Source organism: Hypomesus transpacificus, chromosome 14 (assembly GCF_021917145.1).
Source record: "Hypomesus transpacificus isolate Combined female chromosome 14, fHypTra1, whole genome shotgun sequence".
Lineage (NCBI taxonomy): Eukaryota > Metazoa > Chordata > Actinopteri > Osmeriformes > Osmeridae > Hypomesus > Hypomesus transpacificus.
Window position 1 is genome coordinate 16622297 of NC_061073.1, and position 24411 is coordinate 16646707.

Here is a 24411-nt window from a genome sequence, read left to right on the forward strand (position 1 = left end):
GGGTAGACAGACAGTGTGATGGGTAGACAGACGGTGTGATAGGTAGACAGACAGTATGATAGGTAGACAGACAGTATGATGGGTAGACAGATAGTATGATAGGTAGACAGACTGTGTGATGAGGTAGATAAACAGGGGGTCAGATGGCTGAGCGGTTAGAGAGTTGGGTTATGAAGCAGAAGGTTGTTGGTTCAATTCCCGGCCGTGCCAAATGACCTTGCGTCCTTGGGCAAGGCACTTCACCCTACTTGACGCTCTTATCCAGAGCGACTTGCAGTAAGTACACACTGTGTACTGCCTTGGGGACATCCCCGGCCTAAGCCGTGTTTTGGGGGTAAGAAACTGCTTTCAGCTCCACATCTTTGCTGCACCCGCCAGCTTACACTCTCCACCAACGCTGACATTTTGTCATGCGCACAATACTGGTTTTTACTTTTATCAATAAAAGCATTTATTTTAAGATATTGTCATTTTCAAATCTCTATAAATGCAAGTGTGATAACAAAAGAAGCAACAGAATAAAAAAACTTTTTTACGCAGCTTACTGGTGAGTTTTTAGAACAGGCCTGCGGGCGCAGGCAGACATGCAGGCAGACATGCAGGCAGACATGCAGGCAGACATGCAGGCAGACAGACACGTCTTTGCCTTCAATACACACACAGCCATACACACACTCACACACACATGCACACGCACACACACATTCAGTTACACACACACGTACACAAACACCTAAAGTTAAATAAACAAATACTTTTTTCTTGCTATCAGTTTGCAAGCGGCCGAAATGAGCTTTCTCCGCAGGGTGTCCGGGCTCTCCCTTAGAGATAGGGTGAGAAGCTCGGTCATCCGGGAGGGGCTCAGAGTAGAACCGCTGCTCCTCCGCGTCGAGAGGAGCCAGCTGAAGTGGCTCGGGCATCTGATTAGGATGCCTCCTGGACGCCTCCCTGGTGAGGTGTTCCGGGCACGTCCCACTGGGAAGAGGCCCCGGGGAAGACCCAGGACACGCTGGAGGGACTGTCTCTCGGCTGGCCTGGGAACGCCTCGGGGTCCCCCAGGAAGAGCTGGTGGAAGTGGCCGGGGAGAGGGAATTCTGGGCCTCCCTGCTTAGGTCGCTGCCCCCGCGACCCGATCCCCGGACAAGCGGCAGATGATGGATGGATGGATGGATGGATGCTATCAGTTTGAAAAATACATAGAAGTTCCACTTTAAAGCCACTAGAGGGGAGGATGTTTCCATAGCTGTCCACTGGTTGAGCCCCTTCCTCTGGGTTAGGGCTAACCCTTCCTCTGGGTTAGGGCTAACCCTTCCTCTGGGTTAGGGTTAGGGCTAACCCTTCCTCTGTTAATCAGCGCAGAAACGCCCAGCGCCCTGAATGGAAAAATGTGTCCAAACTTTTGACTGGTACTGTATATAATACAGGTGCCACCTGTAGTCGTGTTCTTGTGCTTACCAGCCTCCAGGACTCAGCAGCTGGGACAGTTCCAGAGGTCTTGCTGTTGCTGCGGCAATATTCCGGTTGTTGTTTGTTTTGGCCTGGCTAGTTCATATGTTGTGTTTGGGGCACCAGTCCTGCAACTCAAATGGCCCTGATCCTCGATGGCTCTCTGTGCTGAGGCCTACCACTGTAGCCAGCTGCCCAGAATTCACCCTCTCTGACTGGGTCAGTCTGGCACTGATCAGGGGAGGGGGCCTGGTAGAAAGCATGCTAGTCATGTAGTGGCGGATGTCGGGTTTTAGTTTTTCTGTGTATGTTACCTCAGGTGGTACAAGTGCTGTGAATGCAGCTGCATGGCTGGACAGAGGGTGAGGCGGTTCTCTCTCTATATTTTATTCTCAACACATGAAATGGTTACAGCTGTGTTTAAATCAACTGATATAGACATGAGCAAGGCAGGGGGAGGAGGGAGAAAGATATATTTGCTACAGTATGATATTGCTTTATCCTACCACAGAAAATACACAAACACACAATTTCTCACACGCGTGTTAATTCCAATATTGGCATTATTAGTCCCAAAGGAATATTTACTAAGGGTAGTAATGTCTAAACTACTTATCACAGTGTCAACACGACAACAACAATAGTTACTGTCTGCAAAGCTATCTTGAAGCCCCAATTCTCTCAGCTGTATAACCAACCACTGACTTGCATTAAGACAGCCCTGACGCAACCCCCAACTCCACAGAAACATCTACAGACACAATATCCACACATAAACACTGACTCAGTCCATAGAGGAAAGTGATTGTCTTGGAAGGCTGGCGCTGACATCGAATCTAAAGAACACGTTATCTCACCCCACCCCCAGGTAGAGGCCTCACCCCTACCCTGTCCCCGTCCTCAACCCTTCTACCCACCAAACCCCCTACCATGCCCCAACCCACCTCTTCCCCTTGTCATGCTCCGCCCCTCCCCCCTGCCACGCCCTCACCGGGCAGTACGGATGTTCCTATACTGGCACAGCAGCAGCTGTCTGAACGTGTTCTTGAAGGTTGTATTGCAGAGCGCGTAGCATGCAGGGTTGATGGTGCTGTTGATGTAGCACAGCCAGTAGCCGATGGTCCACAAAGAGGTGGGGATGCAGGCCGAGCAGAAAGTGTTGATCAGCACCATCACGTTGTAGGGCGTCCATGTGGCCACAAACGCCACCAGGATGGCCATGATGGTGCGAGTCACCTTCTTCTCCCGGGAAGGTGCCCCCCTCTTCTTAACCTTCCTGTTAGACCTCTGATTCGTTACCTGAAGGAGGAATCATCAGTAAACTTTAATTTTATTAATAATATTAAATGTAGATCAGTTCTTTATTTGACGCCAAAGTTAGCCTTCTTATATAATTCATGTCTATATCTTCCGTGTTCATCATGATTGGTCACCTTGAGCAGTGTCCGTGTAACCAGGTTCTGCTTCTCTTTGGCGGGGACGGAGTCTGTCTGGGTTCTGGGTCCAGTCTGGGAGGGGTCTGTGAGAGAGGAACCACATCCAGAAGCTGGGTTCTGAGTAGACCTCTGAGCTTGCTTTGGCTTGGTCTGGAAGGTATTCTCCTCTTCCCTGTGATTGGACATGGGGATGCTGACTGTGGTGGAGCTTTCATTGGTGGAGCTTTCTCTAGTTTCCACCCCTTCCCAATGCCTCAGACCTCTGCCATTCGGCTGGCGCTGCACCATCTCTCTTTCCTTCCGTCTATCTTCACCCTCCTCTTCCTCATCCCTGGTCATGGTGCAGTTGTTGGGCTGAACCTCACCCCCACCATCCTGGCTCTGTGACAGGCCTTCACCTAGACTGGTTCCCGAGGGCTTCCTTCTGCTCTTCCTCACACGGCTGCGACTGGCCCGGGAGATGCGCCAGTAGAGGGCGATCATGATCCCGACCGGCAGGTAGAACGCCGCGATGGCCGTGCCAAAGGTCACAGTGGCATTGGAGAAAAACTGGATGTAGCACTGGCCGGGTGGCACCGTCCGGCCGCCTACGACAAACTGCCAGAACAAGATGGCGGGCGCCCAGAGGATGAAGGACAGAACCCAGGCCGCAGCGATCATCAGACCCGCCATCTTGGTGCTGCGCCTTGCTGGGTAGCTCAGTGGCTTGGTCACACAGAAGTAGCGGTCGAAGCTGATGATGAGCAGGTTCATGACGGATGCATTGCTAACGACGTAGTCCACAGCCAACCACAGGTCACACACCACAGGGCCCAGGGGCCAGTGGCCCATCACGATATAAAGAGTGTAGAGATTCATTGAGCCCAGGCCAATGATGAGGTCGGCACAAGCCAGCGAAAACAGGAAATAGTTATTGACGGTCTGCAAGTTCCTGTTTACCTAAAATGAAAGGGAGGGTGAAGGATATTCTTTCATAAGAATCTGCAGGAACAATGTATTATAAATTGATAATATCACAGACTTTATGGATAAATCCCATCAGTGATCCTGCTGACAAGACGTTGTAACCTCTCTTTCAGGCTGAAACACCTGGCAGGCTGGCACAGAAACATCCGGAACTGACCTTGATAGAGAGCATGACCAGGATGTTCCCTGTGGCTGTGACCAGGCTGAGGGACCCAGCCACCAGGAGGATGACAACCATCTCCACCGTGGTGTAGGGACTTGGGCGGAACGTTCCACTCACATTAACACTGTGGCTGAGGTTGCTTAAGAGGGTGGAGTTGAAAATCTCCATGGCCTTGTTTCTTCTTTTCAGAGACTGCTGCACACAAAGGTTTAGGACTCAGCGATACAACCTGGGAATCAAAATAGGATATCTTTTAGGATTGTATTCACCATGGAAGGTTAGTGATGGTGCACTTCTACACAGCCATCATTGAGTCCATCCTCACTTCTTCTATCACCATCTGGTACGCTGCTGCCACTGCCAAAGACAAGAGCAGACTGCAGCGTATCATCCGCACTGCTGAGAAGGTGATCGGCTGCAATCTGCCTTCCCTCGAGGATCTGCACACCTCGAGGTCCCTGAGGCGAGCGAGGAAGATTGTGGCCGATCCCTCCCACCCTGGACACTCCCTGTTCCAGCTACTCCCCTCCGGCATAAGGCTGCGGTCCATCAAGACCAAAACCTCACGCCACAAGAACAGTTTCTTCCCATCCGTTGTTGGTCTCTTTAACAAGGCCAAGGACTCACACTGACTTTAAATCATAATCTGCACATTGAAACCCTGCACATTGCAATTTGCACTATTGTATCGTTTGCACTATCTGTATTTTGAGGTTATATTGTAAATTAGGGCTACTTATATTTTTATTTTATATTATATTTATTTTTTATTTATATTATATATTATTATTTACTTTTTATTCCCCTTAGTATTAGCTAGACCCCCCTTAGTATTAGCTAGACTTTGCTCCTTTTGTATAGTTAGTCCAAATATTTAAGTTCCAATATTGCTATATTTTTTTTGTATGCACCTCCCTGCCAAAGTAAATTCCTTGTTTGTGCAAACATTCATGGCGAATAAAATCCCTTCTGATTCTGATTCTCTAGGGTTAGGGACACAAGATTGTGAGTTTGTGAATGCATGTGAGTGAGTGTGTGCGTGGATGCCTGTGTTTTTTGTCCCTTGTTATCCTTCTAATGGAGCGACAGCTGCTTCTAAACCTAGTTCCTTTGTAATGCCTGATGTCAACACTATGAGAAGGGGTGTGTGTGTGTCTTTGACCAGGTGTTAAGGGTACCAGGTGAGCAAACAAGCCCTTTCCCACAGTGTCAACTTCTAGTCCCTCCCAGAGTCCCACATGTTGATGTCAGTGATCATGGTCTTCTGTTCTACTCTTAACTATTTACCCAAACAGGAAGCGTGCAGCACTGGGTCAGTTCCACTGTGTCGCCTGCTGAAGTGTTGCTGTTTTGGAGCTAGCCTATCTCTACAGCATAGGCCTGAACCTAGATCCAGCACTGGTCGTTAATCATTCCTCTCATTCTGTGACTTGGCTCTTCCCTCAGGTCTGGAGGTATCTGAGCTACGCCACGTCCCGGCCAGGAAGTTCTGGCTCCTAGCCCTGCGATGACCTGGAAGCACCAGCCAGAACAGGATGTGACCTGGAAGCACCAGCCAGAACAGGATGTGACCTGGAAGCACCAGCCAGAACAGGATGTGACCTGACAGGTCATGTATGATTATGTAACCAGGCCAGTCTCTCCTTCCCAAAGGAAGGATTCATTTGCATGTTCCGGTCGCCTGCAAAGTCATAACATGACAGTTGAGTGTACGGTTAATCAGGACAAGAGCCAAGTCAGGAATGTCAAACTGCACCACTAATCCAGCAGGCTCTGAAAATAATGGTCACCAAACTCCAACAGCCATTAACTAAGAAACAGGCAACGCTTCAAGGTGGAAAAATTCTTAATATGTTTAATAATGTTTTTGGGCCTTCATTCATCCAACCCAGTGAGCTAACGGAACATCCCAGAACTGGTTTCGACTGGTGATGCCGTAGAGTGGTGTGAGCCAGACATGAAGACTGACTCTGATAGACGTCCCTGTCGCCACGGCTACAACACATCCTCTCCTCTGGCCAGAGATTGGTTATCAAGGGCGGCCCTGCTTTCCGGCCCACTAAGAAACAGGACACCTATGACCATCTGTGGAGATGAAACAATCCTTTGCTCTGACTTTGTCCTTAGTTGATAGACTAATCCACCCTCATCACCCTCATCACCTCTTCCTCAGTACCAATACATCTGTTGCTCACGCCTTCAGCCTGTTCACTGAACACAGACACACATTACCTGACAGCACTCAGACACACACAGCAGCTCCATTCCCAGAGGGCCACACTCAGACACTGAACTAGTAGCAGCCACACGACTGAGAAGCACCACCAGCCCACATCATAGTTGGTCGGAGAAACAAGATTATATCTTGAAAGATAATATCATTTGTTCTGATCAGAAAATCAATGGAGAGACACTCAGACTCATGGCCCTCCCTCCTCTCTTCTCCTCTCATGGGGGTCGTGTATTACTGATGGTCCATTAGGTTGGGTGATAACATCGTACCTGAAGGCTGCTTCCTCTTTGCGCTCAGCCGGCTCAAACCTTATTACCAGTCCTCAGAAGCCCAGTGTGACTGCTTCCTGTAGCCTCCCCAAACCTCAGCTGCAGGGCCTTCTCTGACTGCTTCCTGTAGCCCTCCCCAAACCTCAGCTGCAGGGCCTTCTCTGACTGCTTCCTGTACCCTCCCCCAACCTCAGCTGCAGGGCCTTCTCTGACTGCTTCCTGTACCCTCCCCAAACCTCAGCTGCAGGGCCTTCTCTGACTGCTTCCTGTACCCTCCCCAAACCTCAGCTGTAGGGCCTTCTCTGACTGCTTCCTGTACCCTCCCCAAACCTCAGCTGCAGGGCCTTCTCTGACTGCTTCCTGTACCCTCCCCAAACCTCAGCTGCAGGGCCTTCTCTGACTGCTTCCTGTACCCTCCCCAAACCTCAGCTGTAGGGCCTTTTCTGACTGCTTCCTGTACCCTCCCCAAACCTCAGCTGTTGGGCCTTCTCTGACTGCTTCCTGTACCCTCCCCAAACCTCAGCTGCAGGGCCTTCTCTGACTGCTTCCTGTACCCTCCCCAAACCTCAGCTGTAGGGCCTTCTCTGTGTGTCTTACATGTATGTGACTGTTTGTGTTGCATACGTGGAGGCGTATGCTTGTGTGTATGTTCGTCTCAATAATGCATGGTATTTTGTGGCACAGATTCACAAAGCATAACCGTGTAACTATGACATAACTATGGGGGGGGGGGGGGGGGGGGGGGGGGGGGGGGTGCATGGTTTACATTCCAAGAACCAGAGCAAGTGCCTTCACATCCTGCCTTTATAACCAAATCAGATGATCCACCCAACCAGCCTATTAATAGTTCCCTTCAGATCGGCATTGAGTCTGGATTGAGTTGGGGAGTTCAGACAAGGAACTGCTAGCTCATCCAACACCAAACCCATCCCCCTCACCAATAACATCTTGCTTACTGGAATTGCGGGCAGTCATGCATGATACTGTATGTGGACAACACACACTGTTTCCTTGACTTGGGCACTGGCTGATCGCCTGCCTAATGGCCCCTCAGTCTCTTCCCCTCATCCGTCCATAGGGTTCGGGTGGGATGGTAGGGACATGTGCCCACCAATTTTATGAAACATGTAATTGTCCTCACCAATAATTTTTCACGCCTTTAACATGTTCTGCTCCACAATTGGTTAACTCTCTCAAGGTCAGAGTTATTCCTGATTGGCAGGAGAGCGCTGATCACAATGTGCACCAGGCCAGCCTGTGTCAGCTAACAGTGGTCAGGTGAGAGTCAAAGCAAGACTGTGAGAAGAGATTTAATGATTGGCTTTTTGGCAGGCTACTCCTGTAAGTTATACGTTAACATTGAGTGAATAATAACATCAAATTATATTACACTCCTGTATTGTTGAAAATGTATAGTATTTCTAAAGTTAACGAGCCTTTGCTAACTCTGGAACACAACTACGGAATTGTCTGCTTGCTAGCTATCGGACATTCAATTGTCTTGAATGGAGACTATGCAGTAGTTGCGGTCGAAGCCATGCTAGCTAATACCTGCAAACTTGTAAAAGGATTTGGTAAAACTTTGTCCCCACCAATGTTCAAACCAAACCTACGCCCTTGCTTCCGTCTATCCATGTGTCTGCCTTCTACTGTCACTCTGATATGTTCTGCTTCTTTGACGACCCCTGGGGTGACAACGGATGACCAGTATACCTGTGACATTCATTCAAACAGTGTGACTGAGGCGCCAACAAAGTGCCAAGTGATAACCTGGCTATTATATTACACCTTGGAGGGTGTGCATGCATGTGTTTGTGTGCAGGTGAGTGTGTTTGTGTATGTATGTGTGTGTGAGTAGGCGAGACATAAAGAGTGAACGAGCGAGAGAGACAGAGAGAGAATGTGTATGTTTACTAGCTGTGTGTGCTTGTGTGTGTTTATAATAATGAGGTAATCAGTGTCTGACATGGTTCTGCACTGTGTACACACACACATACAGACTGCCTGCTCTAATGAAAGCCCTGGCACCAACCTGGGATTTTCACTACTGGTTGCTATGATCTTCTGAGAAGAAGGAGTGGGACATTTCACAGCCCTCTGTGCTCTGGTCCCACCACAGGAGTGCAATGGAGCACAGAGAAATGCAGGCATAAATACAGGCATCAAACAGCCTGACAGCTCAGGGAGCAGCTGAGGCACAACAGAGACAGAGACAGAGGACACATAAGAGAAGGGGATCTCCACTGCTGCAGCCAGAAGAGCAGCAGGAGAATTAATGAGAAAAAGAAACATAATCAAATTTTCAATGCACAATTTTCATGGAGGAGTCAGTCTGAAATCAAATTTCCCCTGTGAACATACAGACAGTAAACAGACAGTAAATTGCTGGGGGAATTCTTGAGAACAGGTACCAGGGAACCCAAGTTAACTACACCCCAGACGAGTCTGACCACTCAGAGGAGAGGAGTATCAATTACTGCACTATAATGGCATGGAGTACATGAATATTGCTGGATGTCCTGTAGACCATGTCATTTACTATCAATAAAGTAATATCAATTTAATATACATTTAATTTCAGCAATTTGCTAGTTAATATCATCACAATTTCTCTGTGTAATGTAATACAGAGAATATCCAGTTTTTGAGCATGCATATTTGACTGAGCACCTGGAGGAGATGGTGGCTGATGCACAATGGGAGTCTTCAGTTCTCGACATATGATCCATAAACCAAGCTGGTGGGTTGGGTAGAGGATGGAATGGTTGAACATGATTACCCAGAGAAGCACGCCTGGGGGACGTTGTGTTGCAACATAACAGCAGCATTCACTTGAGAAGAAGAGGACAATGACCGAGCTCGCACACCAGTGAACCATCAGAAACATATGGGGTGTGAACCACATGCTGATTAAAACTGTTTTGGAAATTGTAGAACAAGTGCCTTAAAACAACCGCAGCTAACAATACATTTATAAAATGTTTTATCGTCATGAAACTCTGGGAAAACAGGCTAAAATAGATAGTTTTAATAGTTACGCTAGCTGAGGCCACCTAATCTTGTAGTAGTCTATGACGCAATGTCAAACTTCTACCCAAGTTTAAGTTAAAAGCTGGTCTGTTGTAGATATTTACAAAAAAATAGCTTACCTTATTCTAACCGACGTGCAAGAATTATGGTGTGAATGACTTGTGTCCATGTTACTCTCAATGTCCCTTGTGGTGTCCGACGAGCTGCAGTTTGATGTGAACGTCTCTATAGCTCTTTGGGATAAATGAATCGAGACTGAGCGATGTCTTGCAACAACGTGCGCACGCGTGTTTGTTTGTGTAAGAGCGCGCGCGAGAGAGGTGGGTAGGAGGAGAGAGTGAACGGAGCACGACAGCACCCCATGGATTTATGACATTGAAGAACTCCCAGTCCCTTGGTGCCAAAATATCTGATATAATCATTATTTTCAATTTGATTAGTTGCTGTCCTTGAATACATTGTCTCAATATTTATTTATAAGTGGTCATAAGTTTGTATCATTTCGTTGGCTTCCTTGCCGTCAAGCTGATGATTTGTTTATACACTGTAGAATATTAATAGTTCAGTCTACAGTTTACTGACTTAAACAGAGCAGGGCAGGGCAAGAGGGCCAGATGGTCCTGTTCGCTCTCTGTGACCAAATGCAGCAAAACAGGAAGAATCTAAACTTGCTCTGGATAAGAGCATTTGCTAAATTACTTAATAAAACAGCTCATTCTCTCTCGTCTGAGTTCAGTATCACTATTGAAACTTGAGTACACATACTTTAAACTGCCACTACTATTACTGAGTAATGTGCGACATAGATCTCCACCCTGATTCTGTTGCCGCAGGAAGCTGACCTTTCAAACTCTGTCATGGTGACCTTCCCCATGTGACGTCCACAGCCCCTGTCTGGGCATGCCCTTCCTCTGATGGAATCACTAGAGAAAGCACTGGCACAGAGACCACTACGCACAAGAGGGTGATGAGAGGCAAATCACATTCTCCTGTCCCTGCCCGGCTACATCATTGAGATCCCAACTGGGATTTGCTCAAGTATATTAGGTTTGAATTGCAATGCTGACTGTCTTGGTACAGTTTAATATGCAGACTACATTACTAACCACAGCTGACCCAGAAGAGGGTTAGTCCTACAGTACAGGTGAAGAGGTCCTTCAGAGGTAATTAGGTTTGCTGCTGCTGCTGCTGCTGGCAGGATGCTGCTGCTGGCAGACTCGGGCTGGAGGTCCCACGTCCTTCAAATGGGCAACATCCCACTGGGATGTGAACACTCTGAACTTCCACAGATAGTCCTGTAGAAACGCTACAAGTTGGCCCACATACATGATGCTAAAATACCAGAGACAAACAACACAACAGGAAGAAAGAAAATTGATTTAGGTGAAACACAAGCAGAGGGGGGGACTCAATGGGGGACTTTGTCTCAGCTAGCATAAGTGATGTGTCTTTCCCACCGGGGTGACATAATAAACATAGTAGTTACTCTATATGACCCTGTCTGGACTGGGAGTGTTGCCATGCTAAAGTAGACCTATGTGGAGTAGATACATGTACAGTACATACATGTATAAGAAACACATGTGCAGTACTCACATGTAGAGTTTATACATTAAAATTTAGTCTCCATATGCAACTGGTGTTTTATTTTTGAAATCTTTTTTATAATATCTCGTGCTTACTTTGTAAATTGTATGTATACTTATGTCCACTTTGCTGCTGCAATGCCCACATTTTCCCATTATTGGACAGGTAAAGATGTATCTTATCTTATCTTACATGCAATGTTCATACATTCATGTAAATACTTTGGCATCTGTACATGAACAGTCCATCTGACTATCTGATACTGTAGCTTTGAACAGACTATCTGATAGTGTAGCTCTATACAGACTATCTGATAGTGTAGCTTTGAACAGACTATCTGATAGTGTAGCTTTGAACAGATTCCTCAATGGAGTCACACACTCCAGGCCCAGTAACGTGCATGAAGTGAATGTGTTTCCTGAGCGGAAAACATAGATACAATCTCCACAGCCTGGAGGTACGTAGACAACAAACAATCATGAGTGACAAAAGCCACCCTCCTCAACACACTCTCTGCTTCTCTTTCTGTCTCTCTCACTCTCTCTTTATCTCACACACACCTTTCCCCTCCCATGAACAGTGTGCAGAGCTGTGATGATGTGTGTGATGTACCAGAAGGTCTATAGTACTATGTCCTCTCAGACCTGAAGTGAAGGAGCAGCAAGCCCCCTGGGGTCACTCTGTAGGGTCCAGATGTGTAAACACAGATGTACCACATATACAGTACCACACACTGTATGACAGGCAACTCACTAACTGTGCCGCTCTGAGTACACACATCAGCAGCCTGCCTTGTATGGTGAGCAGTCAGGGACACTCCTCCAGTCCTGTCTGTCCTTTGTCACTAGACTGCCACCTGGGGGGGGGGCTATGATCATAGCAACTGCTTTTGAGCTTGTTACATTACATTTACGTTACATTTAGTCATTTAGCAGACGCTCTTATCCAGAGCGACTTACAGTAAGTACAGGGACATTATCCCCGAGGCAAGTAGGGTGAAGTCTGCCTTGCCCAAGGACACAACGTCATTTGGCACAGCCGGGAATCGAACTAGCAACCTTCGGATTACTAGCCCAATTCCCTAACCGGTCAGCCACCTGACACCTTGTTCCATCATATCCTAAATGAGCCAGTGAGAGGAAAGTATAGGATCTAAATTGAAATCATAGAATGAAAAACCTGAAAGATTAGTACACCCAGTGCCACCTGGACCCATGCCACTCAGCTTCAGAACAGACGAGTTGATATCCTGGCAACTTGATGAACCCAAGCTGGTGTGTAGCTGCCAGGTAGGAGAACATACACTTTCTTCTGCTTGTTGAAATAACTAGACACCCACCAGTAGGTGACAGTGTTTCACCACAAAGCAGGCCCCTTTACTGATAACACTTGAATCTGTGTTCCACCCGCGACCCTTTCCATCTCCTGTGTTGTCATTTGAATAATGACATAACGTGTGATCTGATTCGAGAACTGCTTCAGTGATGGTTTGTCCTGATCACAAAGGGTTGTGGCTTTTGTGTATCAAATCAAATGTTACTTGTACAGCCATTTTTACAAGCAAAGTCACAGAGGGTTTCACACATGCCCATAAAACTGCACTTAAATCAGAGAAGGAAAAACTCCCAGGAAAACTCTGAGAAAAAGTGGAAGAAACCTGAAGGTCCAGAAACCGTGGAAGGAGCAGGTCCAGAAACAGTGGAAGGAGCAGGTCCAGAAACAGTGGAAGGAGCAGGTCCAGAAACAGTTGCAGACAGAAAGAGATGCAGACCAGCGGCTCAATTATGCAGCAAGAGACAACATAAACATTTGCAAATGGATGATGAAACAAACATCCAGAGTTAAGAATCAGCAGCGCTGACACAGCACTCCACATAGGTGCCTGTCAGGTTGGGCAGTATGGAGCCACAGGACTGGGAAGTACAGGATCAGAACAGCACCACAGAATGGCCAGATAGATGGACAGGAAGGGACCTGGAATTCTGTGTGGTCAATCATAGGACACCAATGTCCACATTGGCGACTAGGTCCAACATTGGCAGACCGGAAATATTGCTCCAAGACTGGCTTTAGTTAAAGCCTAGTACTGACAAATCTGAATGACAGAATCCTTCATCTAAACATAGCTAAGCGTTTAGACTGTTTGAGAGTGTGGTGAGGCTTGTCTGTAACAGAAGCATGCTCTAGTGGTCTAGTCCCACTGTGGGGATCCCATACTACACTGCCCTGCTGCTCTGGATCTCCCCAGTGAGACTACCTGTAAGGATATGTAAAACAAACTGAATAGAGCTTAGGGGCTGGCTATGCAGCTGTTCTCATGGGTACCATGTCACTAAAAGTCAGAAGAATGCATGTACAGTACACACACATACACAGACACATACACACACATACACACACACATACACAGGCTAATAAGTCCCACATGGCAGGCCTGTCCTTGAGGATCTTAATGACGATCCCGGTGCAAACAAGCTGCTAATGCATGTACCTCATAATACACACACACATACAACACTGATGGTGCTAGCACTTGCAGATGAGAGGAGACAGAGCGGAGTTTGGTCCTTAGAGACAGCATGATGGAGTGGAGCCATGGCAACCTTTAAAACAACTAAACAGGGCTCTAAGTCATCCCTCCTTTGGCCACTTTAAGAACACTCCAAAAATGATCTGTTCCAAGATGAGTTTGTAGTGGGTTAAATATTTGCCAAACAACCAAAACTATTCCCCTATGGTTTAAAGGAAGAGGGTAAACTGAACAACGTATATTAACCAAATGATGCCATTGGAATTACAGTTCTTTGACTGTAATTGTATAGTCAACGGAAGGTTACATTAAATAGATATTTAATAACATTTCAAATGAATAGATCAATTACACGGCAAACATGTTCCAAAGTGAAGGTTTTAAATCTTACCTTCTCTACCTTGATTATTGTAAATCAGAGAGAGAAAGCAAGAGGTTAGGAAGGAGTAGGACAAGCCAGAACTGAGGAGAAGCCCTCGGGAGATGAAGAATCCACAGAACAATGCTTCACAATTCCCTTTATACTCAAGAACAACCAATCACACCATATTTGGACCTTTATCAACATATGACTAGCAATGCAACAGTAAATTACACAATGAGGTTTGAGACCCATCAAGTCGAGACTCCGTCCAGCAACTCCAGATTTGAGCATATGAGAGGTGGGAGCAGGATGACACCCAGCCCCTAACCCTAACCCTAACCCTAACCCTAAGGCAGGATGACACCCAGCCTTAAAAGTTCATTATAAGAACTGACAAGTAGACCTCACTTAAGTCAACTTGGCTAACTTTTGTGTTAGATTTTTACTATGTTGTAATGTGTAATGAAACCTTCTGACTCTCTATATAAACACCCCTCTTCAGTGCAGCTAGGGAAATCTGTTCCTGTGAGCGGTTTGGAAATATCATACCTCTGGTTTGCATGGCAGGGCCATCTGGAATGGAAATATCATGTAAAGTATGAAGGACAATTTTGACCACTGATATCCTCCTGCATAACCCAAAGGACAATTGTACCTGGCATGGATCACATGCTAAGATCACCAACCAAAGAAACCTGAAAAATGAAAACAGTCAGATATTATTAAACATAATTTCCCACAGTTGGTTTGTGTGTGACATGGAGAAGGGATACCATATATATTTTTTGATGTCATTATAAATGTAAGTGACAGGATCACTAAGACCTCATGTCACGATCACACTTTGCTATTCATATCTACAGCTTGGAAGTGTCCTTGACGTGTCTGTGACTGAGCCTCAGAACAGAGCACAGGTGTGGCCCCCGCGGGCATCATGATACCATTATTTGAAAGTCTAATGCTCCTGGATGTGGTTGGAGGGAAGGGCACACCATGGGGTTATGACCCTTATGTAAAACATGCCAGATCCAATTAGCAATTAATAATGACATTCTATTTACTTTCTCAAGAGTAATAAGGTCAGATCTAGAATTAATATTGCTATCTCTAAAAACATTATTTTAATCAAGATTCTAATTTATCCTCAGATAATTAATATTCTTATCTGTGGAATTGCCTCTTCACCTGAGAGCACGTTATTGTTTAGTGTCTTGCATTGTCACCTCACAACAACAAGGTCCAGGGTTTGATTTCTGCTGGGGGACTGTTAGATCTGCAATTCATCGATTAAATGTGCGTTCGCCTATCACCTGTTCTTTTAGCAGATTTTTTTTTTTGCCAGTCGAAAACGAATAAAATAATTTAAACTGAGATCGGAGACTGGGTTTCATCACACATGCGCACACGGAAGGAGGAGCAGGAAACAACCCATTCAGCTGCTCATAGCGTAAACGAGAAGACGACCCTAGTTAAATGGAGACGGTGGCAGAACGTTGTTCTGTTTCAAATTAATCCAGGGAATCAAGGGTTTTTAAGCCTCGCATGCAGTCTAAATGCGATCAATAGTAGCAGATTAAAGAAGACAACAACCGAAAAGGCACTGGGCTTTTTAAAAAGAAAAATTATTGAGTTCATTAGAAGTCTTGCTGTGAAAGACTGCGAAAGCAAGGGCGTGTTTGAATCTCTCCGGGGGAGACTACCTCCTACCAGCTTGCTAGCATAGCCAGCTTTCGCATGTTGGTGCATTGTGTTAATTTTACCGTTTTAATTTTTAAGTCCTTTTGGGAACTTGCTTGAAGATGGGGTGTACTCTGAGCCTCGACGACAAAGCGGCGCAGGAGCGCAGTAAAATGATCGACAGGAATTTACGGGACGATGGAGAGAAAGCCGCACGGGAGGTCAAGCTACTCTTGCTGGGTGAGAATTGCTGTCGATGACTTCGGTTCAGGCGATTTGCTGGAATATTTAGTCAATGGATGAGTAATTAAAAAACTATACACCTAGCCAATCTATATTCACGCATGTGTTTATTTTAGTTTCTTACATATTGTTATACAATTTCGTAGATTGCATTAGAATACGTCATATAGTGTTAACTTGTGTTTGAACACGGACATTTCCAGGCATGACATGTTTCCCACAGTGCAATAGCAATAGCATAATCTGAACGAAAAGTTGGCGCTAGCTAACGTTAGCTAGTACAAGCAGTAAGCTAGTTGGCTAAAGACAGTCAGTAAACTAGCTTAGCCATTATCGGCCAGCTGTGAAAGCTAGCACTCCACCTGTTGCTACTTCCGCTAGCGATTATTAGTTATTAATGTTTATTGGCTGGCAATATAGCCTAGCGTTGTGTGAATTGGAATGTCCGTCTGTTTTGCTGTCGTTTGCTTAAGTAGTTAGAGCAGCTCGAGCTAGATTAGTACAATAGAAGCTTAAAATGAATGAAGGTAGTCTAGCTAGTTTTCGTAACTCATTGCCCGTAGCAGCAGTGTGCCTAACCCATGCAATCGCAACGAACAAAGGAACTTAGTTTCTTATTTATTCCATTTTGATGTGTGATACGGTTCAATTGAATGGGGCACTTGTAACATTTAAGTACGGTATATAGCGATCAGATGACCAACGTTCAAATTCGTCAGACGCATTAACATTGATATTGAGATGGCATTCGACATCTACCAAACGTAGTTAGGCTAGCTAACGTTAGCTCATAGCTACAAGTAAAACTAAATGAAATGTTGTCATAAAGAAGCCTAACCTTAGCTAACTTACCCGGCAAAGTTAAATGTCAGCCTAGGCTATCCCAGAGGTAGATGTATTTGATTCCCATTTGCATTAAATGTGCTTTATTGGGCATGTATGGTGAAAAACCCAACGCAAAACCCGAGTAGCTTGTGTGTTTACATGCAAACACTACCCACCACAGTCGGACTCAGAGAGCCTCTGGATCACCAGGAAATTTCCATTGACATCTAAAATTGATGAGAAAACAAAGGTAAACTCACAACAACGACGAGGAAATTATTTTGATTTGTTAGATTGAAATAGTTGGGTTGATTGTCCACGCAGTCTCATAAAGCTGCCAACCTCAGTTAAAAAACTAGTCTACATAGTTGATCTGTAAAACTGAAGTTCTCTAGTCATTCAAAAATTAAAAAGCATTTGTCTATTTGTAGTTTTCGAATATGCATAAAAAGACAGGGTCTTAAAAATGTGTAAACCATTTTAGTACTGAGAATGTAGTTTGAAATAATTTCATTTGAAAAAATATTGGATACCAAGAAATGTCTCTTCTAAGTCTGGCCTGACCTTACCCACCTACTGCCTCTCCTTACCCTTTAGGATGTCTCACTCTCTTCACCCAACCTCTCCCCTCACCCTCCTCACCTAACCTCTGCTGTTATCATCCTAACCTCTCCCCTCACCCTAACCTCTGCTGTTATCATCCTAACCTCTCCCCTCACCCTCCTCACCTAACCTCTGCTGTTATCATCCTAACCTCTCCTTTCACCTCTGCTGTTATCCTCCCAACCTCTCCCCTCACTCATCTCTCGCTCTTGTAGTTACTGTGGCTAAGGCCCATGCTTTCAGCTGGTTTCGTGGCAACCAAGAATGCCTGGTTCACGTTACCACGAATAGGGTAAACAAACACAACGAGGGCACAGCAAGTTGGCATGGCCAGAGAGGCCCTTCAGGCCACCTGCTACAGTGGCAGCTCTGCTCTGAGAGCTCTGCACTCTGAGAGGGCTGACATCGATGCAACTTGCGTCTTTAAACTATTTTACTCTGCCTGTGCCGATAACACAACACTGTTGTCTTGGTGTCTCAAAGTCCTGACTGGACCTTAAAGCAGCTCCCTATGACTGGCACGTGGTGCTGTGAGGGGGGGGGGGGGGTGCTTCTGCAGCTCACAGACCTATGGAGCTTCAGCCTCATTTCAAATGAGCCTGATTTTAATTTGTAAGGTTGTTTTTTCCCCCCGTCTTCTTCCACCAGCACCTGCATGGAATGATTGGGAGCTTCTCTCAGTAGGAAGGAGTGAAAGGAAAATAGAATGATCATTTTCATGATGGACCACCACATAGATGGCTGTCATTTTTATGTGATATCTAGCCCCCTATAACCTGTGTGTGAGTGACTCATAAGCATTTCCTCTACCAGGATTGTGCCAGGGGTGCCTGCATTAAGGCAATAATCCCCAGATGAAATAATCTTCAGATATGTTGTGAGTGGGAGGATAGTCCCAGATGAAGGCTGTTTGTGTTTAAATGTGGATCTGTGTGGTGATGTAGTAGGGGGGGGCTGTTCATTGTGCACATCTCTGTGGTCCTGATGCTCCAGAGTTGAGGGCGTGTCCTCAGATGGATTGTTACACATATCCATCTGGGAAGTCATCCATGGAAACAGTTTGTAAAAAGACAGGCACAAAATAATGATATAGAATTGGCTTATATATTTGGCAGGTGATTGGATGAACCAACTATATATCACAGACTAACTTCAACCACACCCGTAGCTGCCAGTAGCTTCTTATAGGGCCCTGATTGGTCTGATCCACTGTGGTTTGGGCATAAACAAAAAAATTTGAGCTTGGCAAGATGGGTTAACATCCAGACTGTTTTGATCTTCCAGTCCATCCAGCCCATATTTATCACTCTCACACACTCCAGCATTCCACATTTTAGAACAGATTTCTGTATATTCTTTATCTGCCTTTTTTCTACCAATATCACACCGTCACACTTTTTACTCCCCCCAAAATTATTCATCTCACCTGCAGTCAGTTAGCCTCTGTTGCTGCCGAGGGTTTGTTCACACGTGAGGTGTATGTTGTGTGTGTGGCAGCAGAGTGTGTCTGTCATTAGGAGGACAGGGAATGGAGCTCTTCCCCAGAGAGGCCATGGGCCCTGCAGAAGAGGAGCTAATTAAATAGCTGTGAGAGCACACACCCTGAGAGACTCTGCTGTAACAACCCAGGACAGGCCTACAGAGACCATGTTAGTGTGGGGTAGAGCTGACACACTGCACTGGGGTAGTTAGTGTGGGGTAGAGCAGACACACTGCACTGGGGTAGTTAGTGTGGGGTAGAGCAGACACACTGCACTGGGGTAGTTAGTGTGGGGTAGAGCAGACACACTGCACTGGGGTAGTTAGTGTGGGGAAGAGCAGACACACTGCACTGGGGTAGTTAGTGTGGGGTAGAGCAGACACACTGCACTGGGGTAGTTAGTGTGGGGTAGAGCAGACACACTGCACTGGGGTAGTTAGTGTGGGGTAGAGCAGACACACTGCACTGGGGTAGTTAGTGTGGGGTAGAGCTGCTAACTGTTTGATCTGTAATCTAATTGCCTGGAGGATCCAGTTGATTAATCCTCTGATCCAATTACAGTCCAGGCTCAGCGATGGCTACATCAATGAGCTGATTAGACTGACACTCGTCTACTCTAACCATAGTATTCTGTATCCGTATATAAAGTCACTGTTCCATAGACTCCATCATGGATATAGCCACAGTAGGTGTTGCATGGGGCCTGGCTCTGGGCTGCTTTAGTGGTAAGGAGGTTAGGGTTAGGGTTAAGGAGGGTCCATCTTCCTCCTCTCATCTCCCCCTGACATGTGTCTCCTTGCTGTACAGGTGCTGGGGAGTCTGGGAAGAGTACCATTGTCAAACAGATGAAGTAAGTCTGCGCCTGTGAAGGTCACATGACTCTTTTTTTGAACCTTCTGAAACCAGCAGTGTTCTCCTGGCATCATGTTCACCTCAGTGCTTTGTCAGGACCCTAGTCATGCTCTCTCCCTTCCTGCTCTCTCTCTGTTGGTTTGGCTTTCGCTCCCCTTTTCTCTCTCCTTCCCCTCTCCCCCTCTCTCCTTTTTCTCTTTCTCCCCCCTCCCAGGATCATCCATGAGGCAGGCTACTCAGAGGAGGAGTGTAAGCAGTACAAGGCAGTGGTCTACAGCAACACCATCCAGTCCATCATCGCCATCATCAGAGCCATGGGGCGCCTCAAGATCGACTTTGCTGACGCAGCGCGAGCCGTGAGTATATTGGGGCGTGTGTCTGGAGGCAGTATCTGGACCCTGGACCAGTCTGAAGGGGTAGGAGGCATGCACACTGCCACTGTGATCAATACTATAAACTGGAACTAATAATGATACAGGAGTGCTTATGCAACGATGTGTGATGTCATACTTGTCTCACGGTATGACAGCTTCCTACTCCTCTTTTTTTCATAGAAATTAGTTCTTGATAGTTCTACTGTTGAGGTTGTGGTGTGTGAGCCCTCCTAACCAGAGCAGGCTGCAGGAGGGGTATGTAGAGGGGAACAGGGCTCATGGTGAGCAGGTGTCTGCTGCAGGAGGGGTATGTAGAGGGGAACAGGGCTCATGGTGAGCAGGTATCTGCTGCAGGAGGGGTATGTAGAGGGGAACAGGGCTCATGGTGAGCAGGTATCTGCTGCAGGAGGGGTATGTAGAGGGGAACAGGGCTCATGGTGAGCAGGTATCTTCTGCAGGAGGGGTATGTAGAGGGGAACAGGGCTCATGGTGAGCTGGTATCTGCTGCAGGAGGGGTATGTAGAGGGGAACAGGGCTCATGGTGAGCAGGTATCTGCTGCAGGAGGGGTATGTAGAGGGGAACAGGGCTCATGGTGAGCAGGTGTCCCACCTGGCCGTGCCTGACTAGTCACACTGTCTCCAGGACGACGCCCGGCAGCTGTTTGTCCTGGCAGGCTCAGCGGAGGAAGGCTTCATGACTGGCGAGCTGGCGGGGGTGATTCAGCGCCTCTGGAAGGATGGGGGGGTCCAGGCCTGCTTCGGACGCTCACGGGAGTACCAGCTGAACGACTCGGCTGCATAGTGAGGCTCACACGTCTATATATTAAAGTACACTAGTGTTGGAACAATGTGTGTTTAATACATTTAGATTTAGTCATTTAGCAGACGCTCTTATCCAGAGCGACTTACAGTAAGTACAGGGACTTACAGTACTTACAGGAAGTACACATTCCCCCGAGGCAAGAAGGGTGAAGTGCCTTTCCCAAGGACACAACGTCATTTTGGCACGGCGGGGTATCGATCCGGCAACCTTCTGATTACTAGCCTGACTCCCTCACCGCTCGGCCATCTGACTAATAGGGTTGGGCCAGGTACCGGTATGCAGTGCAAATCTCGGGTCCGGTCGGGTAACTCGTTTTGCTAGCCCATGCACAAGCATAATACTATATATGCTATAGCATACATATACTGTATACTATACATATATTTTTACATCTTTGCATATGTTTTCTTTTTTGATGCTGTATAAAAAAATATATATGTTTCTTCTGATGCTACTGCATAGATGTTGCTTGTCAAGTTATGAGAATGTCACTGCTTTGATGACTATCTGTTCGGGTTATGTGACCAATACACCACTTTGAACGTACATCTTATACATGATTTCAGCATTTTTGCCTACAATGCAACTCAAACAAGTCTTTTGGAAATGATCCCAAACAAGTGCCATTCCATGTTCCAGTGCCGGACAGCATTTCAAATAGACTGATGTACGTTCCGTTTGGAGGGAGGTATGGTGGGCTGTGGGATCCACCTTTAGTCCTCATGTTGGAAGTCTAAAAGAATACTCCATTGTGCACTGCGCTTGTGCGCCCCAAGTCAGACCCGAGACGACCCAAAAACACCTGACCGAACCGGCGGGTCGAGTACCAGACCTACTGTGACCCGATCCAACACTGACGTACACACGTGCATAAATACAGAAGACTTGTCATGAACTTGATCAAACTGTGCTGTATCAATGTAGAATTGTAGGCCTACTATGATTGTAGGCTTTCATTAGTGTGTCGTGCTCCGTGTCTCCTTCAGCTACCTGAACGACCTGGATAGGATAGCCCATGGCTCCTATGTGCCCACCCAGCAGGACGTGCTGCGCACCCGTGTCAAGACCACCGGCATCGTGGAAACCCACTTCACCTTCAAGGACTTGCACTTCAAGTCAGCACTGCCATTTGATTCTCTTGATCACACATGTACACACACACTTTATGATCTCTTACTAAGGTCTGAGTGAGGCGTCTAGGGACGCCCCAGGTCAGCCACTGCCTGCCTGGCTTCCTGCCTGGCTTCCTGCCTTCCTGGCTGGCTTCCTGCCTTCCTGGTTGGCTTGCTGGCTGCCTTACTGCCTGGCTTCCTGCCTTCCTGGCTGGCTTGCTGGCTGCCTTCCTGCCTGGCTTCCTGTCTGGCTGGCTGGCTTGCTGGCTGCCTGGCTGCAGTGCGCTTGGAATAGTGTCACATTTGGAAATGTGTTGTCTATTCAGCAGATGTTCTGTGGGTGTATTGTAGCTGTGTGTACATTCTTACTAAGAGAATGTATTCTTAGGAGTGTGTGTGTTTTATTAACAGACTGTGTATGTCTGTGTCCTCTCCAGGATGTTTGACGTGGGAGGTCAGAGGTCAGAGAGGAAGAAGTGGATCCATTGCTTCGAGGGGGTGACTGCCATCATCTTCTGTGTTGCGCTGAGTGACTATGACCTGGTGCTGGCTGAGGACGAGGAGATGGTGAGTCATTCCTCCTCAGCCTCTCTTCCCTCCTGCACTTTCCTCTTTGGCTGTCCTTTCTCCTTTAGTAACTTTTCCACTTCCGATTTACTCATTTCCCATCCCTCTCCTCTGACCCTCTATCCCTCCTCTCTCCTTCCTCCCCCCTCCTTCATGTTGAGTAACCAACTGAACCCTAACCCGCCTGATTCTCTTTTGTCTCCAGAACCGTATGCATGAGAGCATGAAGCTCTTTGACTCCATCTGCAACAACAAGTGGTTCACAGACACTTCCATCATCCTCTTCCTGAACAAGAAGGACCTGTTCGAGGAGAAGATCAAGAAGAGTCCTCTCACCATCTGCTACCCAGAGTATGCCGGTGAGATGACCACTCAGTGTGCATGCACACACCACACAGTGTGCATGCACACACACACAAAACAGTCTAAAGGATTCTGCCCCCCCTTCACCTCCATCTGTCCTCCCCTAATCCTCCCACCCAACCCCTCCTTCCCTCTCCCAAACCTTGCTGTCTCCCCCTGCCCCCCAGGCTCCAACACGTATGAGGAGGCTGCAGCCTACATCCAGTGTCAGTTTGAGGACCTGAACAAGCGGAAGGACACCAAGGAGATCTACACCCACTTCACCTGTGCCACTGACACCAAGAACGTGCAGTTTGTCTTTGACGCTGTCACCGACGTTATCATCAAGAACAACCTGAAAGACTGTGGCCTGTTCTAAGGTAACTGTGTGTGTAGCCGGCCAACTAAGAAAGTTTCAGATCTTAATGGCATTGAACAGTTATGGATTTTATTTTTATATGTCATCAAAGAATGGAATTCTGAATAGGAATTTTGGATCAGAAAAAACGTATTGTTGCATCCTGATTCATTTTGTGTGTGTGCTGCATGCAGGGCTCTGGCTGTCTGGTGAGGTGTGCTCTCTGGTCAGTGGGTGAAGAGGACCTCTCGGATACCTGAAAGAGTCACTTTTAACCTCCTTATTAACTTATGTTGATCTCTAAAGGTTTTTAAAAATGCTGTGTAGAAAAACGTTTGTGTAAAATATTTGTACAACTGTCACTATGGATGATAATTTTTCACCATTTAAAAAAAAGAAAGAAAAAAAAACATTTTTTTTTTTTTTAACTTTTTTGGACTTTTTATAAAGGGGCCTTTGCAGTCTGAGAAGACACTTCTGTTTGTAGGTACTTGTGCCTTTGCATGCTTTAGTTGCAGTGTTTGTTTTTGTCGGCTAACTTGTATTAGATGTACGTAGATGTCATTGAACTCCCCATCGTCACCACATGTAGTTCCCATTATTTTTCTCTTTTGTCTGTGGGACTGGAATAGACCAAGTAAGACCAACTCTCTTTATAGACCAACTCACTTTGAATCTGATTTACTGTGTGTGTGTGACTTATGAGTGAGTAAATGAGTAGGCGTGCATGATTGTGTTTGTGTGCACAATATAAATCAAAGGGACTCTCTTACTCTCTCTACTCTTTTACTCTCTCTCTTACACTCTACTCTGTCATAATCTTTTTTCACAGTCTCTCACCTAAAAGAAGTGACCAAAAATAGCCACATGACAAATGTGTGGTCATAGCAATGGCCCTCCTCCAGGACCTGGATGGGGGAGCGGAGGGCAGGTGGGCAGGAGGGAGGGCAGGGGGGCAGGAGGGAGGGCAGGTGGGCAGGAGGGAGGGCAGGGGGGAGGGCAGGTGGGCAGGAGGGAGGGCAGGTGGGCAGGAGGGAGGGCAGGTGGGCAGGAGGGAGGGAAGGGGGGCAGGAGGGAGGGCAGGTGGGCAGGAGAGAGGGCAGGTGGGCAGGAGCGAGGGCAGGTGGGCAG

At 46.8% G+C, this 24411-nt stretch overlaps 2 protein-coding genes across 7 annotated transcripts; one reads left to right on the forward strand and one right to left on the reverse strand.

Moving 5' to 3' along the window:
- Positions 1-1130: 1130 nt before the first annotated feature.
- On the reverse strand, positions 1131-9813 carry LOC124477132 (muscarinic acetylcholine receptor M2-like). Of its 6 annotated transcripts, XM_047034712.1 has the most exons (6): positions 9663-9813; positions 9184-9250; positions 8546-8703; positions 4006-4240; positions 2880-3821; positions 1132-2745 (listed from the first exon to the last, which is right to left on the reverse strand). In XM_047034712.1, exons 4-6 carry the CDS (start codon positions 4177-4179, stop codon positions 2434-2436), a joined length of 1428 nt encoding a protein of 475 aa, XP_046890668.1. In that variant the 5' UTR covers positions 4180-4240; positions 8546-8703; positions 9184-9250; positions 9663-9813; the 3' UTR covers positions 1132-2433. The 6 variants fall into 6 exon arrangements, with proteins under 6 accessions (XP_046890671.1, XP_046890668.1, XP_046890667.1 ...); XM_047034711.1 differs by lacking the exon at positions 8546-8703; XM_047034713.1 differs by lacking the exon at positions 8546-8703 and having other exon boundaries at positions 9184-9306.
- A 5640-nt stretch (positions 9814-15453) lies between these two features.
- Positions 15454-24232, forward strand: LOC124476651 (guanine nucleotide-binding protein G(i) subunit alpha-1). The gene is made up of 9 exons (XM_047033912.1): positions 15454-15941; positions 19660-19702; positions 19919-20060; positions 20722-20879; positions 21888-22016; positions 22451-22580; positions 22786-22939; positions 23111-23302; positions 23475-24232. Exons 1-8 carry the CDS (start codon positions 15824-15826, stop codon positions 23299-23301), a joined length of 1065 nt encoding a protein of 354 aa, XP_046889868.1. The 5' UTR covers positions 15454-15823; the 3' UTR covers position 23302; positions 23475-24232.
- The last annotated feature ends 179 nt before the right edge of the window (positions 24233-24411 follow it).